This window comes from Lactuca sativa, chromosome 6 (assembly GCF_002870075.4).
Source record: "Lactuca sativa cultivar Salinas chromosome 6, Lsat_Salinas_v11, whole genome shotgun sequence".
Classification (NCBI taxonomy): Eukaryota; Viridiplantae; Streptophyta; class Magnoliopsida; order Asterales; family Asteraceae; genus Lactuca; species Lactuca sativa.
The window spans coordinates 93,059,991-93,072,196 of NC_056628.2; the positions used below are offsets into that span (position 1 = coordinate 93,059,991).

General features: G+C 39.8%; 1 protein-coding gene across 1 annotated transcript; it reads left to right on the plus strand.

The window, feature by feature from the left end:
- The first annotated feature begins 4,284 nt into the window (after positions 1–4,284).
- On the plus strand, positions 4,285–5,316 carry LOC111895951 (uncharacterized). The gene has a single exon (XM_023892006.1). It carries the CDS (start codon positions 4,285–4,287, stop codon positions 5,314–5,316), a length of 1,032 nt encoding a protein of 343 aa, XP_023747774.1.
- The last annotated feature ends 6,890 nt before the right edge of the window (positions 5,317–12,206 follow it).

The following is a 12,206-nucleotide window of genomic DNA, read 5'->3' on the forward strand; positions in this document are numbered from 1 at the left end:
TTGGTGATTGGAAAGCATTTATTGGAATTAAATACATTCCATATGGGGAAGATGATGTCAGCAATTTGATCTAAGGGTAGAAAAAATAAGATTGAAATACAATCAATGGTCCAGATTATTTAAAATGATGTCATACGGTTTCTCTTTTAGTAATATTTAAGATTTGTGTAAGTTAATTATCAAATTAGTAAAATAACCTTTTTTATTTATTTAATTATTTAAATTTTTATTTAATTTTAATTAGTCCACATTTATGCATACAATAACACAATACTTAGTTTAAACAATTGAACCTAGCTCTCTTTCTCTCTCTCTCTCTCTCTTTCTCTCTCTCTCTCTCTCTCTCTCTCTCTCTCTCTCTCTCTATATATATATATATATATATATATATATATATATATATATATATATATATATATATATATATATACATAAGGACCATTTTGGAAAATGGGATAAATTGAAGGAACTATTGGACATCTAAATTTTTAAAGGACAAAAAATGAGATTTTTGGATAAACAAGGGCTTTTTGAACATTTTCTTAAATATAAGTCTAAAATGAGCATTTTTGAAGAAATGGGCCAATTTCAATAATTCACATAGTTTTGAACCACTTATGACGCCTTTTGGCAAATATAGGTCTTATTTGATAAATTATAGAAAGAAGGTCCGTTTTTGCGAATATCGACATTACTAGGTCATTTTTGACAAACACGATTCAAAGTGGATTATCTTCAACAAACGAAAACAATATATCTAGCTAACGGGTACAAGTATTGTTATTTATTTAATAAATAATGGATTTCAATGATTTGCACCAATATATGTTAGTATTCTAGTCAGACGCATCTTAGTTATATATATATATATATATATATATATATATATATATATATATATATATATATATATATATATAGAGAGAGAGAGAGAGAGAGAGAGTTAGGTTCATATATGAACCCTAAATATTGTATGAATGTATAACCAATTCTTGACCAATCAATATCTAGGGGTATCATAGGAAATCTAATAATTAATTAATTAAATGCTCAAAATTATAAACGTATATTTCTAGAATGAAATCCCAAATAAGTAACATTCTTCCTCTTTATCTCTCCCCTCTTCTCGGTTGTCCTCACCGACCTGTTTCTCTTTCGTTGATCGTTTCCCTAAAACTGAACACCGGCGTTTGGAATCCATTGTTGTCGCCGCCAGTCATGACCTTAGGAAATTGACCACTATTGAAACGAGGGTTTTTTTTGTGGTAATTAGTGATATAATCAATTGAGGTATGTTTCTTTCTCCCTATGTTGCCTATCGCGATTCTCCTTTGTCTTGATTCTACCAGTTCATTAGTGCAATGAATACTATGAATATTGTAGACAACTACTAAGCTTCCAAATAATGAGCAGATAATGAAAGGTGTGGGTACATTTGTTGTGATTGGGATCGAAAATAGAAGGTGTGAAGAAGTCAAAATTAATTTTTTTGGGTTACGACTCTCTATGTATGTTTTCTCACATCAATTTTTAAGTTTAAGGTCTTTTTTCAATTATTAATCGGTAGTTTTTCTTGAATATGCATTAACTTTCCTTCACATTCCTCTATATCAAAAGTGATTATATAGGTTATGATTTAGGGGTATGTGTTATGAGATGAATTGTTATCATCTACATGGTTATTACCTTTTATTCTTTTTGGTTATTGTGATTTGAACAAGCACATAGTAGAAGGAAAATCAAAACGCACAAACAAGACCTGGAGTGTTGTTCTCGTTTTCTTCTGCAAAAAACAACACAACACACTATATTTGCTTCTCTTGTGATTATCCTAATGGGATATTCTTTGAAACATTTCATGTAGGTTTCGTTTATCTTACAACAAATTATGCCCTAAATTTCTTTAAAGAATGTTGACTTACCATTAGATGATATAATAGTTACAAAGATGCTAAATTATGTTTGGTGGTTTTTGATGGTTTTGACCCTAGTCGGATTTGATTTGTTGTTTTGCCATTGGTAGGTTTTGTTTTTGGTGGTTCTCTTGCTCATGTTTGCTTGGATCGGCTTAATGTTGGACTTTCTTATCCCTGTGTTTTGTGTTGGTTGGTCTAATGGTGCCGGTGGGAGTGTACTTTCACTGATGTTCCATTCTTACTTAATTGCTATGTTTGGTTCGGATGCACCTGATTGCTCTAATTGTTGTTCCAGGCTTGTTCCTACATTTCTTTTGTTTATTGTGTTACTTCTAGCTTTTCAATCTTTCTTTCTAGTTTTGTGTTATTGGTTTGGTTAGTTATTTTTTTGTTACTTTCTAGTGTATGATTGTACTGTTCTTTGTTACGCCCTGACCCGCTCTTTGTTTTTTTTGCTTATATAATGATTTGTCGTTAAAAAACATGATTTGTTTTAACTATTTGGTTGCTTTTATTTCCTAATATTTATGCAATTTTGATTTTTTTGTTGACAATTTCGATAATTTCCAGGTAGCCTTCTAGGCCTAAAGTAGTCAACAACCCTCAAAGTTTTGGCAGGAGAATTGAAACCAATAAATGGATTTTAGCATATTTATACTTTCAGTTTTGGGTAGTTATTGCTATTTTTGTTCGTCTTTGCTAATAAATGGATGATAATTGGTCCTTTTTATGATACTTTATCATATTTTCAAATATTATTTTTTCTTACTTTACTTCATTTTCACAAATAATGTTTATGTGTTTTTTGCCATTGTTGGTTGCAGGCATGCTGTATATTTATACTAAATTCTACACCATCAAAATGGGAAAAAGATATTCCTGTCAAAATACATCAAGTCCAAAGAATAATGCGGGTTGGACTTTTGTTAATTGTTGGATTTTAACAAAAATTTGTTTGTCATTCTTATAGAATGTAATATCAAGAACACATACCCATATGTAATACTATTATTCTTATAGAATGAAGAACGTTATTCTTTAAGAACACATGTCTGTATGTAATTCACATTTATTATTTTTTCAATAATATTATATTATTTTCAACAATGTCATTTTTTACATCCTTTTGTTTATATACAAATTGTTGTTTTTGTAGTACCTAGTAATAAGTGTAATTTTTTTTTGCTAACTTAGATATTAAAATAAACATTCTTAAAGAATGAGTATTTCAAAAGAATTCTATGTGTAAAGAATTATATTGTATTATTTCTTTTGCAAAATATGAAATTTCTTTTGTTATATTAACGTATTCTTAAAGAATTTTAGGAGTAAGAAATTTCTAATATGAAGAATTTTATATTATATTCTTAAAGAATTTAGGAACAACAATTAAAAAAATGCAGAGAGATGAGAACGTTCACATTAATTAAAATGTATTCCTTAAAATATGCATCTTACGTACTTTGTTGTTAAACCAATTTGACTATTGAACCCTTACTAGTTGTTTCAAAGTTAAAACAATTAATTTTTTTTCACATTAATTATCATAATGCCAACATCATCTTAACTACTAATTTTTTTAATCTAATGGATACAAATTGGTCATACATTCACACTATATTTGTGATTCACATTTAATCCTAACCCTATATATATATATATATATATATATATATATATATATATATATATATATATATATATATAGGTAGAGGTTCATTTGAGATCATTATTAATTTGTGAGACAAGGGGACCAATTTTCAGCCTTCGATTGTAATTGATCTAATGGTTCAACAATAAAACGTGATTAGTGCTGATTAATGTTGATTAAGGCGCTTAACTAAATTATGAGGGGTAGTTTAGTCACTATTCTACTTTTAATCCCTTAGTTTGGATGACAATCTATATATGACGTCTTGTTTCATAGAAGCCTTAAATTGTTAATTACGTTTTTCATATTATTGTAAGATTGAGATCTATTATGTTTCAATATTATAAAACATATATCGATTTCAACAATCAATCACTAATTCGTAACAATTTGTTTAAGATTTGCGCAATTCGATTTAGCAGAATTTTGGTTTCATCTGATGATGACTTTGGAAGCAATCAAGATGAAGAATTTATTGGAATTAGTCATATTGTTTCCTTCTTTATCTTTCCCTGTCACCGCGTCATTCTTAGGGATTGATTGATTTGTGGCCTTATTTAACTTATTCCTTTGCTATTTATTGCAATCGTATGTTTTTGCCTTTTGAAATATAGAGAGCTTTATAGAGATTCATGTAATATTGTCTCTCTGATTACCTTTTTCTTCATGGTATCAGAGTCGGCCGTTCAAAACTAAGATCCTTACCCAAAAACCCTAATGGCCGGAGAAGGAGAGTCGAAAAACAATGATCAAATCGATCTGAATTCACCACTCTATCTCCATCCGTCAGATTTTCCAAGACAAATGCAGGTCAATGAAGGGCTGACAGACAATAATTTCAACGACTGGGTGCAAGAAATGACAAATTTATTGTATGCCAAAAACAAAATTGGGTTCATCGATGGATCTATCGAGAAACCAGAAAGCACCGATAAAGTTTACATGGCATGGATGCGGTGCGATGCTATGGTCAAGGGGTGGCTCACAACTGCAATGGAGAAGGAAATATGTGCGAGCGTGAAATACGCACATACAGCAGCCGAGATCTGGAAGGATCTGATCGAATGTTTTGGAAAAGAAAGTTCACCGAGAGCCTATGAATTGAAGCAGGTTCTCAATGCAACTCGACAAGATGGAGTCACAGTTTCAGCTTATTTTACGAGGTTGAGAAGAATTTGGGATGAAATAAACACTGTCCTACCCACCCCACGCTGTACATGTAATGGTTACAAGTGTGAGGTGGGAAAGAAGTTGGTTGAATTAAGGGAGAAAGAGCGCCTATATGAGTTCCTTTTGGGTATTGATAGCGACTTTGCTTTCATCCATACAAAAATACTAGCAATGAAGCCTACACCAAATTTGAGTAATTCTTATCACATAGTGGTCGAAGATGAACATCAAAGAAATGTGACAACCGGGAAGAAGACAACCACAGAAATGGCTGCCTTACAGGTCAATAGAAAAGAAAGTCGGCCACAGAAGAAACCGTGGCAGAAAAACGAAAAAGGGGGCTTAACGAACAAAGCAGAAAACTATACACATTGTGGAAAAGGTGGGCATAGTCGGGACGGATGTTTTGAGCGAATCGGGTATCCCGATTGGTGGCCTGGAAAGACAAAGAAAGGAAATTTCAAACCAAAAGCAGCTTTCGCCGATCTTGTACCCAATCCTGTTCCTGGACTAAGTAATGAACAATATGGTATGTTCTTGAAATTTTTTAGTGACTACAAGGAACGAAACCTAGAATAGAAGACTCCTCAGGCCAACATGGCAGGTACGTTTGATGATAATTGGGGTGTCATAGACTCGAGTGCAACCGAGCACATGATTTGTCAAAGGGAGGTGCTCGGAAACATCACCACGAATGAAAATGAAACTCCTGTCACTGTTGCCAACGGGATAATTGTTCCCGTAAAAGGGAACGGTGAGGTTTTTCTTAAAGGAGGAATAAAAATAAACGGGGCCTTATATATCCCAAACTTTAAATGTAACCTTTTATCAGTTAGACGTCTAACAAGAGATTTGCATTGTGCAATCACCTTCTTTCCTGATTTCTTTGTAATGCATGGATTGAGAACGAGGAGCTTGATTGGAGCGGGTAATTGTATTAATGGTCTCTATCGAATAAAAGTTTTAAAAGGAGAAAGGAAGGCAATGACAGTAACATCCAACACATGGCACAAGAGACTTGGGCACTCATCAAATGTAAAATTGTCTCATGTGAACTTTTTTAGAAACATCAATTTTGATTCCGAAAATAATGTTTGTGACTCATGTAATAGAGCAAAATTTGCAAAACTACCTTTTCCAAAGAGCTCCATAAAAACAATTGACTGTTTTGATATGATACACTGTAACATTTGGGGAGGTTATAGAACACCATCACTGTCACGTGCAAATTATTTTCTCACCTTGGTTGATGATTACAGTAGATCCGTTTGGGTATACTTGATCAAACAGAAAAGTGAGGCTAGCACGTGTTTAATAAGTTTTCATAACGTGGTTGAGAGACAATTCGGAAATAAAATCAAGCGTTTTAGGTGTGATAATGGAGGTGAGTTTACATTTAATCAGATGAGAGCTTTCTATGAAAAACAAGGCATTATTTTAGAGACCACGTGTCCTCACACCCCACAACAAAATGGGGTTGTGGAACAGAAGCATAGGCATCTTCTTGAAATGGCTCGGGCTATTCGGTTTGAGGCAAATCTTGTAACAACCAAAGTTTTGAAGGCCAAGAAAGGAAAGAAAACCTTAACTTTAAGGGGAGACTCGACGAGTCCAAGGAGGAACTCAGCGAGTCCGAGCGGGATCCGGGTCGAGGAGTAAGTGACCGACTCGGCGAGTCGGCCAAGGGGACTCGGCGAGTCTGGTCTGTGCGAGGAAAACCCTGAATTCGGGACTTGGAGCCTATTTAAACGTCTCATTCTCTCCCCTAGGGCTCCTTTACTGCCTCTTTCACCTAGAACATCGAACCCTAAACCCCATTGTTGCCTATTCAAGCTTCCAAGCTATCCTTGAGTGATTTGAAGGAAGAAGAAGAAGGGGAATCATTGAAGCTTCAAGGATTGGCCTTAGATCTAAAGATTGGGGAAACTTCTGAGTTATTGAAGGTATTAAGTCGTTTCCCTCCTTTAGATCTATTATGGTTGTGAGTTTTAGGGGCTTTTAGCCATGATTAGCTACCCCTTTTGAGTTAGAAGCCAGATTTGAAGTTGCTACTTCGGATCTAAGCATATTATGGTCTTGAGAAGCATAAAGTATCTGCCCATGAGTTGATTATGGAGCCTCTTTGCCTTACACCCTAGTTTATGGTGTATTTTGCCTAGATCTCCTTCTCTACACGTAAAGCTTGCAACTTTACGTGAGGAATAGGCTTCGGAAGGGTAGATCTACAGTTTGGAGTCCATGCATGACTCAAAAGTCCTCTGCATGTATGGAGATCTGAATGGACTCGATGAGTCCTTTGAGTGGACTCGACGAGTAGCATGAAGATATGGAGGAACTCGACGAGTGGGATGAACAGCTCGTCGAGTCAGATGAAGTTGGGCAGGAACTCGGCGAGTTAGATGAACAACTCGGCGGGTCTGTTGAAGGTTGTCTTGGACTCGGCGAGTCAGGTCGCGAAACCCCAAACCCTTCGAGTTGAGACTCGAATCAGTGAGTCGAATGGAGACTCGGTGAGTTAGACAGGTCAGGACTCAGAAATCGGTAGACTCGGCGAGTCATGGACTGACTCGGCGAGTCGAGTCGCGAATAGAAGGACTCTGAACGTATGAACTCGGCAAGTCAATAGGGTGACTCGGCGAGTAGGGTTGACCTGGAAGGTTTACTTTGACCAGGACTTTGACTTTGACCAGAGTTGACTTGGTTGTCTTTCGAGGGTCAGTTAGACTCAGTGTTGCATTGATATTGGTAGCTCGGGGAGCGAGTGGAGCAGGAGTTCAGAGAGTTGCCGGGCAGCAGCTAGTGGGTTCATCAGCAAGTTCCGCCAGTGCAGGTGAGTTTCCCTTTGTATGAATGGGTCTACGGCCACAATGCCGACCCATGTAGTTATGAGTAGAAGACCCGGGGGTTAGTCCTAGGCACAGTATGCTAGTATGATATTCAGGACGAGGTCCAATGATAGAGGGCGGGTGCCGAAGGAATGGTTTATGTGATATTTTATACTTGTTGTCTGTATGATACTTGTATGTGCCTGGTAGGGAGGTGAGTGTGGACAAGGTCCCGTATCTCACCAAGAGCAGAGTGTGGATGGTGTTCCACATCTCAGAAGCCACAGATTAGGGGCGAGGCCCAAGTTAGGGAAGGAGTGAGGGTAAGTTAGGCCCGTACCTCACTATCAGCAGGAGTATGGACGGGGTTCCATGACTCATCAGTAGCAGGACAAGGGCGGGGCCTAGAGATAGGCGAGGCCTTAGGACAAGATCCATTAGTATGTGTTTAGTTTATGTGATGTGATATGATATGTTTATGTGCTATTATATGTTAGTGGGCGAGGCCCTGTGATAGGCGAGGCCTAAGTGAAACAGATATGTATCCGAGCGGGGCTCGAATCCAGGCGGGGCCTGGAGCGGCGGGGCCGTTGTAGCGGGCGAGGCCCGAGGTCGGGGGCAAGGCCCAGAATAGCGGGCGTGGCCCAGTATGTGCAGTATGTGGATATGTATGGTATGTGGTAGGGTGGGGAACTCACTAAGCTTCGTGCTTACAGTTTTTAATTTTGGTTTCAGGTACTTCCGGTAGCAGAGGGAAGAGCTCGGGGTGATCGCATGGCACACACCATAGATTAGACAGCCTGGGAATGTTTTACTCTGATAACGAACATGTGTTTTGGAAACTAATACTCTGATTATGTTTTGAATCGGTAATTTTGCTTTAAGTAATGTCATATTAAAAGAAATTTTTAGTCTTGAATTTTGGGACGTTATAAGTTGGTATCAGAGCCTGGGTTTGAGGGATTTGGGCATACTCTCGGGTGTGCCTGAACTCAAACTAAGGGGTCGGATAAAAAGTTTTCAAAAAAAAAAAATGAAAAGACAGTTTTGTAAAAAGAATTTTGAGAACGAAAAACAGTTTTAGAAAAGCAAAAATAATTAAGAAAGAAAAGAGCTTTGAAAAGAGAAAAAGGGTGTGGTGCATGCAATCAGCCGAGCTCAAGTAAGTACCCCAAATTACCCATACAAGTTTATGATTTGTTTATCAGTTAGTAGAACAGCATGCTAGATTAGGACTAAGGATCTAGGGAGGATGCCTTATGTGCCTATTATATGTGCTTTGAGCTGCATGATAGTGCTGATTAGACAGTAGTAGGATAACCTGTTTAGGTTATGCCTGATTTTATGAGTTTGTGTTGCATGCTAGTTCAGATTCTTGCTATGTGGATACGATTGCTTGAGTATGTTATGGTTAGATTTTCCCCTTGTCTAAATGCTGCTTGCTTTGTGCATTGTGGGATTCTGAGTGATGGGAGTTAGCCATTAGGTGAATACGTCACGTCACATGTGATCAGGTTTGAATAATCTCAAAGTGTTAGATTTGGCCCTATTGCGCAACTCTCGTTTGAGTCTAACCGTTGTAGGGACGAGTATTTTACTCGAAGGATTATCAGAGCCTCGTCACATGTGATGGTATCCAGGTAATGGCTAATTTCCATCACAAGGATACCTTCAGTAGCTGAGAACTGGCTTGAGTTGAGTCAGAGGTTCCCTAAGGTAAGCCTAGGATGAGATAATGTTGAGAGCAGTAGTAGTAGATAAGGGACCTGGTGGAGTCGAAGCAATTCCTGAGGAAAGTACGGATAGATGTGGAAGGTAGTATGGGCCCGTACTACTGAAAGCAGAGGATCCGTACTCGATTCAGGAAAAGCCAAGGTGAGACCAGGAAACTTGTAGTGTGTGTGTGTGATCCCTAAGATATGTTGTGTATTTTGATGGTTTTGTTGGAATGATTTCAGCATGGTGACGTTCCGAGAGATACTAGTGGGCAGTTCAGGTGCCGGGAAGGGATCTGGCTCTGACTCTGGAGTCGGACAGATTGATGATTGGATGAGAAAGTTTATTTCAGCAGAAATTATGCGCAACATCATCGATCATACTCCTGTGATTTTCGATTCGGTTAAGGAGGCTATTGTGGAGCTTTTGGATAGCCGCCTCGGGGCCTTCCGGGCCGAGATTGTAGCAGAGCAGGTGGGGGCTCATCCTGAGCCCGAAGGTTGTAGGCCTCTGGGATCCTTCTAGAAGGAGGATCCTACCACTAGCTTTTGTAGTTTGGGGTCAAAAGTGAATGGTGCATCATGTTTTTAGGAGGGTCATTTACAAGATTGGATTGCTGCAGAGGTTTCGCGGGCTCTCCGGGAAGAGTTACCAAACACCATTGGGCGTATCACCGATAGAGAGGTCGTCGGGATTGTAAGGCAGACCTCAGCTATCCAGGCAATGAGTGAAATGGTCACTATGACCCGGGAGCGGGAGATTAGCTCAGATAGTCAGCTAAGGAAGAGGAAGCGGTCTTCCGGTCTAGTTCGGCAGGATGGGCAGATGGACACTATCGTAGTTGGTGCTAGGGGGGCGCAGGCTCGAGATGGTTGCACGAGGAAGGAGGAAACACGGGCTGGCGTGCGCAGCAAGTCTAAGTGCGGCAGATGCGGATGGAAGGGTCATAGACGCCAAGAATGCACAATAGAAGTAGAGTTATGCCATCGTTGCCATCAGCCTAGTCATGTCAGGGCAAATTGCCCCACTCAGCGGGAGGGGCAGCCTCAGTATTATCAGAGGTCTCGGAAGGAAGGAGGATTTGTGGGTTCTTTAGAGCAGGATGTGGGTATGAATCTTCCTCTTTCTGTCAGCTTATGTTATGATTTTATTGTTATGGTTCTGCATCATTATCAATATGAGTATTTTATTTTTTTGAGCGGCTTGATTGTGATCGAGTTATATGCCATCTGCATACCTTGGATATTTAAATGGTAGTTAGGGGATGAGCTCTATTGGAAAGGGTTTCCTAGGATGCAGTATCTGTAGCACGCTTGGGAGGGGCTTGGTATGTCTCGTTAGATCAGATTTGTATAGTTTTAGAGATGGATTGGTTAGATCCCTAGCTATGGTAAGCTTGGGTTCCTTAGCAAATTGATTATGGGAAGGTAGCAAGGATTGGGATTTCTTCTCGAGCATTAAGCAGCAAGGTGTAAGCAGGATCGAAGTGGGGGAGAATCCTCCGAGTGTACCAGGGGTAAGAGCACGCAGTCCCAGAATGAGTGCACGACCTCCGAGAAGGAAAAGAAGTAGTTCAGCATTTGATGGATTGAGGATTTCAGGGTCGGGAGTTTGAGAAACTCCCCATCAACTAGTGCGTGTGATTGTAATGGTTAGTACGTGGTTGGGAAATTCAGATTGTCGATCTCCCGTAGGACTCGAGGGAGTCGGAATGAGGATCTTGAGAGCTAATGGCACATGGGTGCCTTCTTATTAGCAGTCAGTGGTAGAAAGTGATGTAAGACTACGGGGCAGCCATATCATTCACTAGGAGTCAGTGGTGGAAGTGTTGTAAGACTACGGGGCAGCCGTAGCATTCACTAGCAGTCAACAATGGATGGTGATGTAAGACTACGGGTAAGCGGTAGCATTCCTTAGTAGCTTCGTTAGCGGAGTTGGGGCGAGGCCCTTATCACCTAGTGATCAGATAGGGATCAGGAATGGATAGTGGATGAGAATGATAGGGAGTTTGCATGGATAGCCCTAGAGAGGTGAGACCTTGGGAGAGGCCGCTCCAGGATATAGTTGGGAGAGACCCGTGGGCGAGGCCCGTATGAGATTAGTAGTGTAGATGAGACCTGAGAGCAAGGTTGTTCAGTATTATGATTAGGTGAGACCTGTGGGCGAGGACCAAGCGAGAGTGATTCGACTAGTGGGACTAGAAGGATAGAGGCGGGTGGGACCCGTGGGCGAGGCCCGTGAGTTTTAGCAGTGCAGGTGGGACCTGGTAGGGACCTTAGTGTCAAGTTAGGGGATCGGGGATCCCAGGTTTGTAGTGCCTGAATGACAGAATAGATTGAGCAGTTATAGGTGGTCGAAGTTTCTTCGGAAGTCGCTGGGAGTGACTAGTGGTGGTGTTGGGACTAGCTACCGGTGGGAGCCGGTAATCCAGACATTAATAGGTTGGTAGGGACCAGGGTGGTCTCAGTTCATCCGGAAGGCAAACAAGGAATAGCAGAATTTTCAGTCAGTAGTACTGCGGGTAAGCAGTGTATGGTGGAATTTAGTTAGTTGAATCGAGGGGTGCTCGGCACCAAGTTTTGACAGAGAGGAGTGTCAGTGGTTACTGATGGTGATGACTCGTACTGGAAATAGTAGGGGTGATGGAGTTGGTGAAGGATAGGACCTTCACAGTGATAGAGGAAATAGTTGGTTATGGAGCTTTGCCTTGGGAAGGCAAGGAATTTGCGCAAGGAAAGAAGGGGTGAACCCATATAGGTTCAGTGCAGTACTCGGTTAGTACCAGAAGGATTGTCGGTGAGTAAGTTGTGTTTCCAGGATGTTCAGGGTCAGGGTGACCCAAGTCTATTATCCACAAGGATTAGTGTTGGCCGGAATGACCAAGCGGAAGGCTAGCAAAGGTAGGCAGTTGGTGTTGGATTAATTGGT

Bases quoted from the DNA above. Each gene is read 5' to 3' on its own strand.
- LOC111895951 (XM_023892006.1), top strand. From the start codon at position 4,285: ATGGCCGGAGAAGGAGAGTCGAAAAACAATGATCAAATCGATCTGAAT.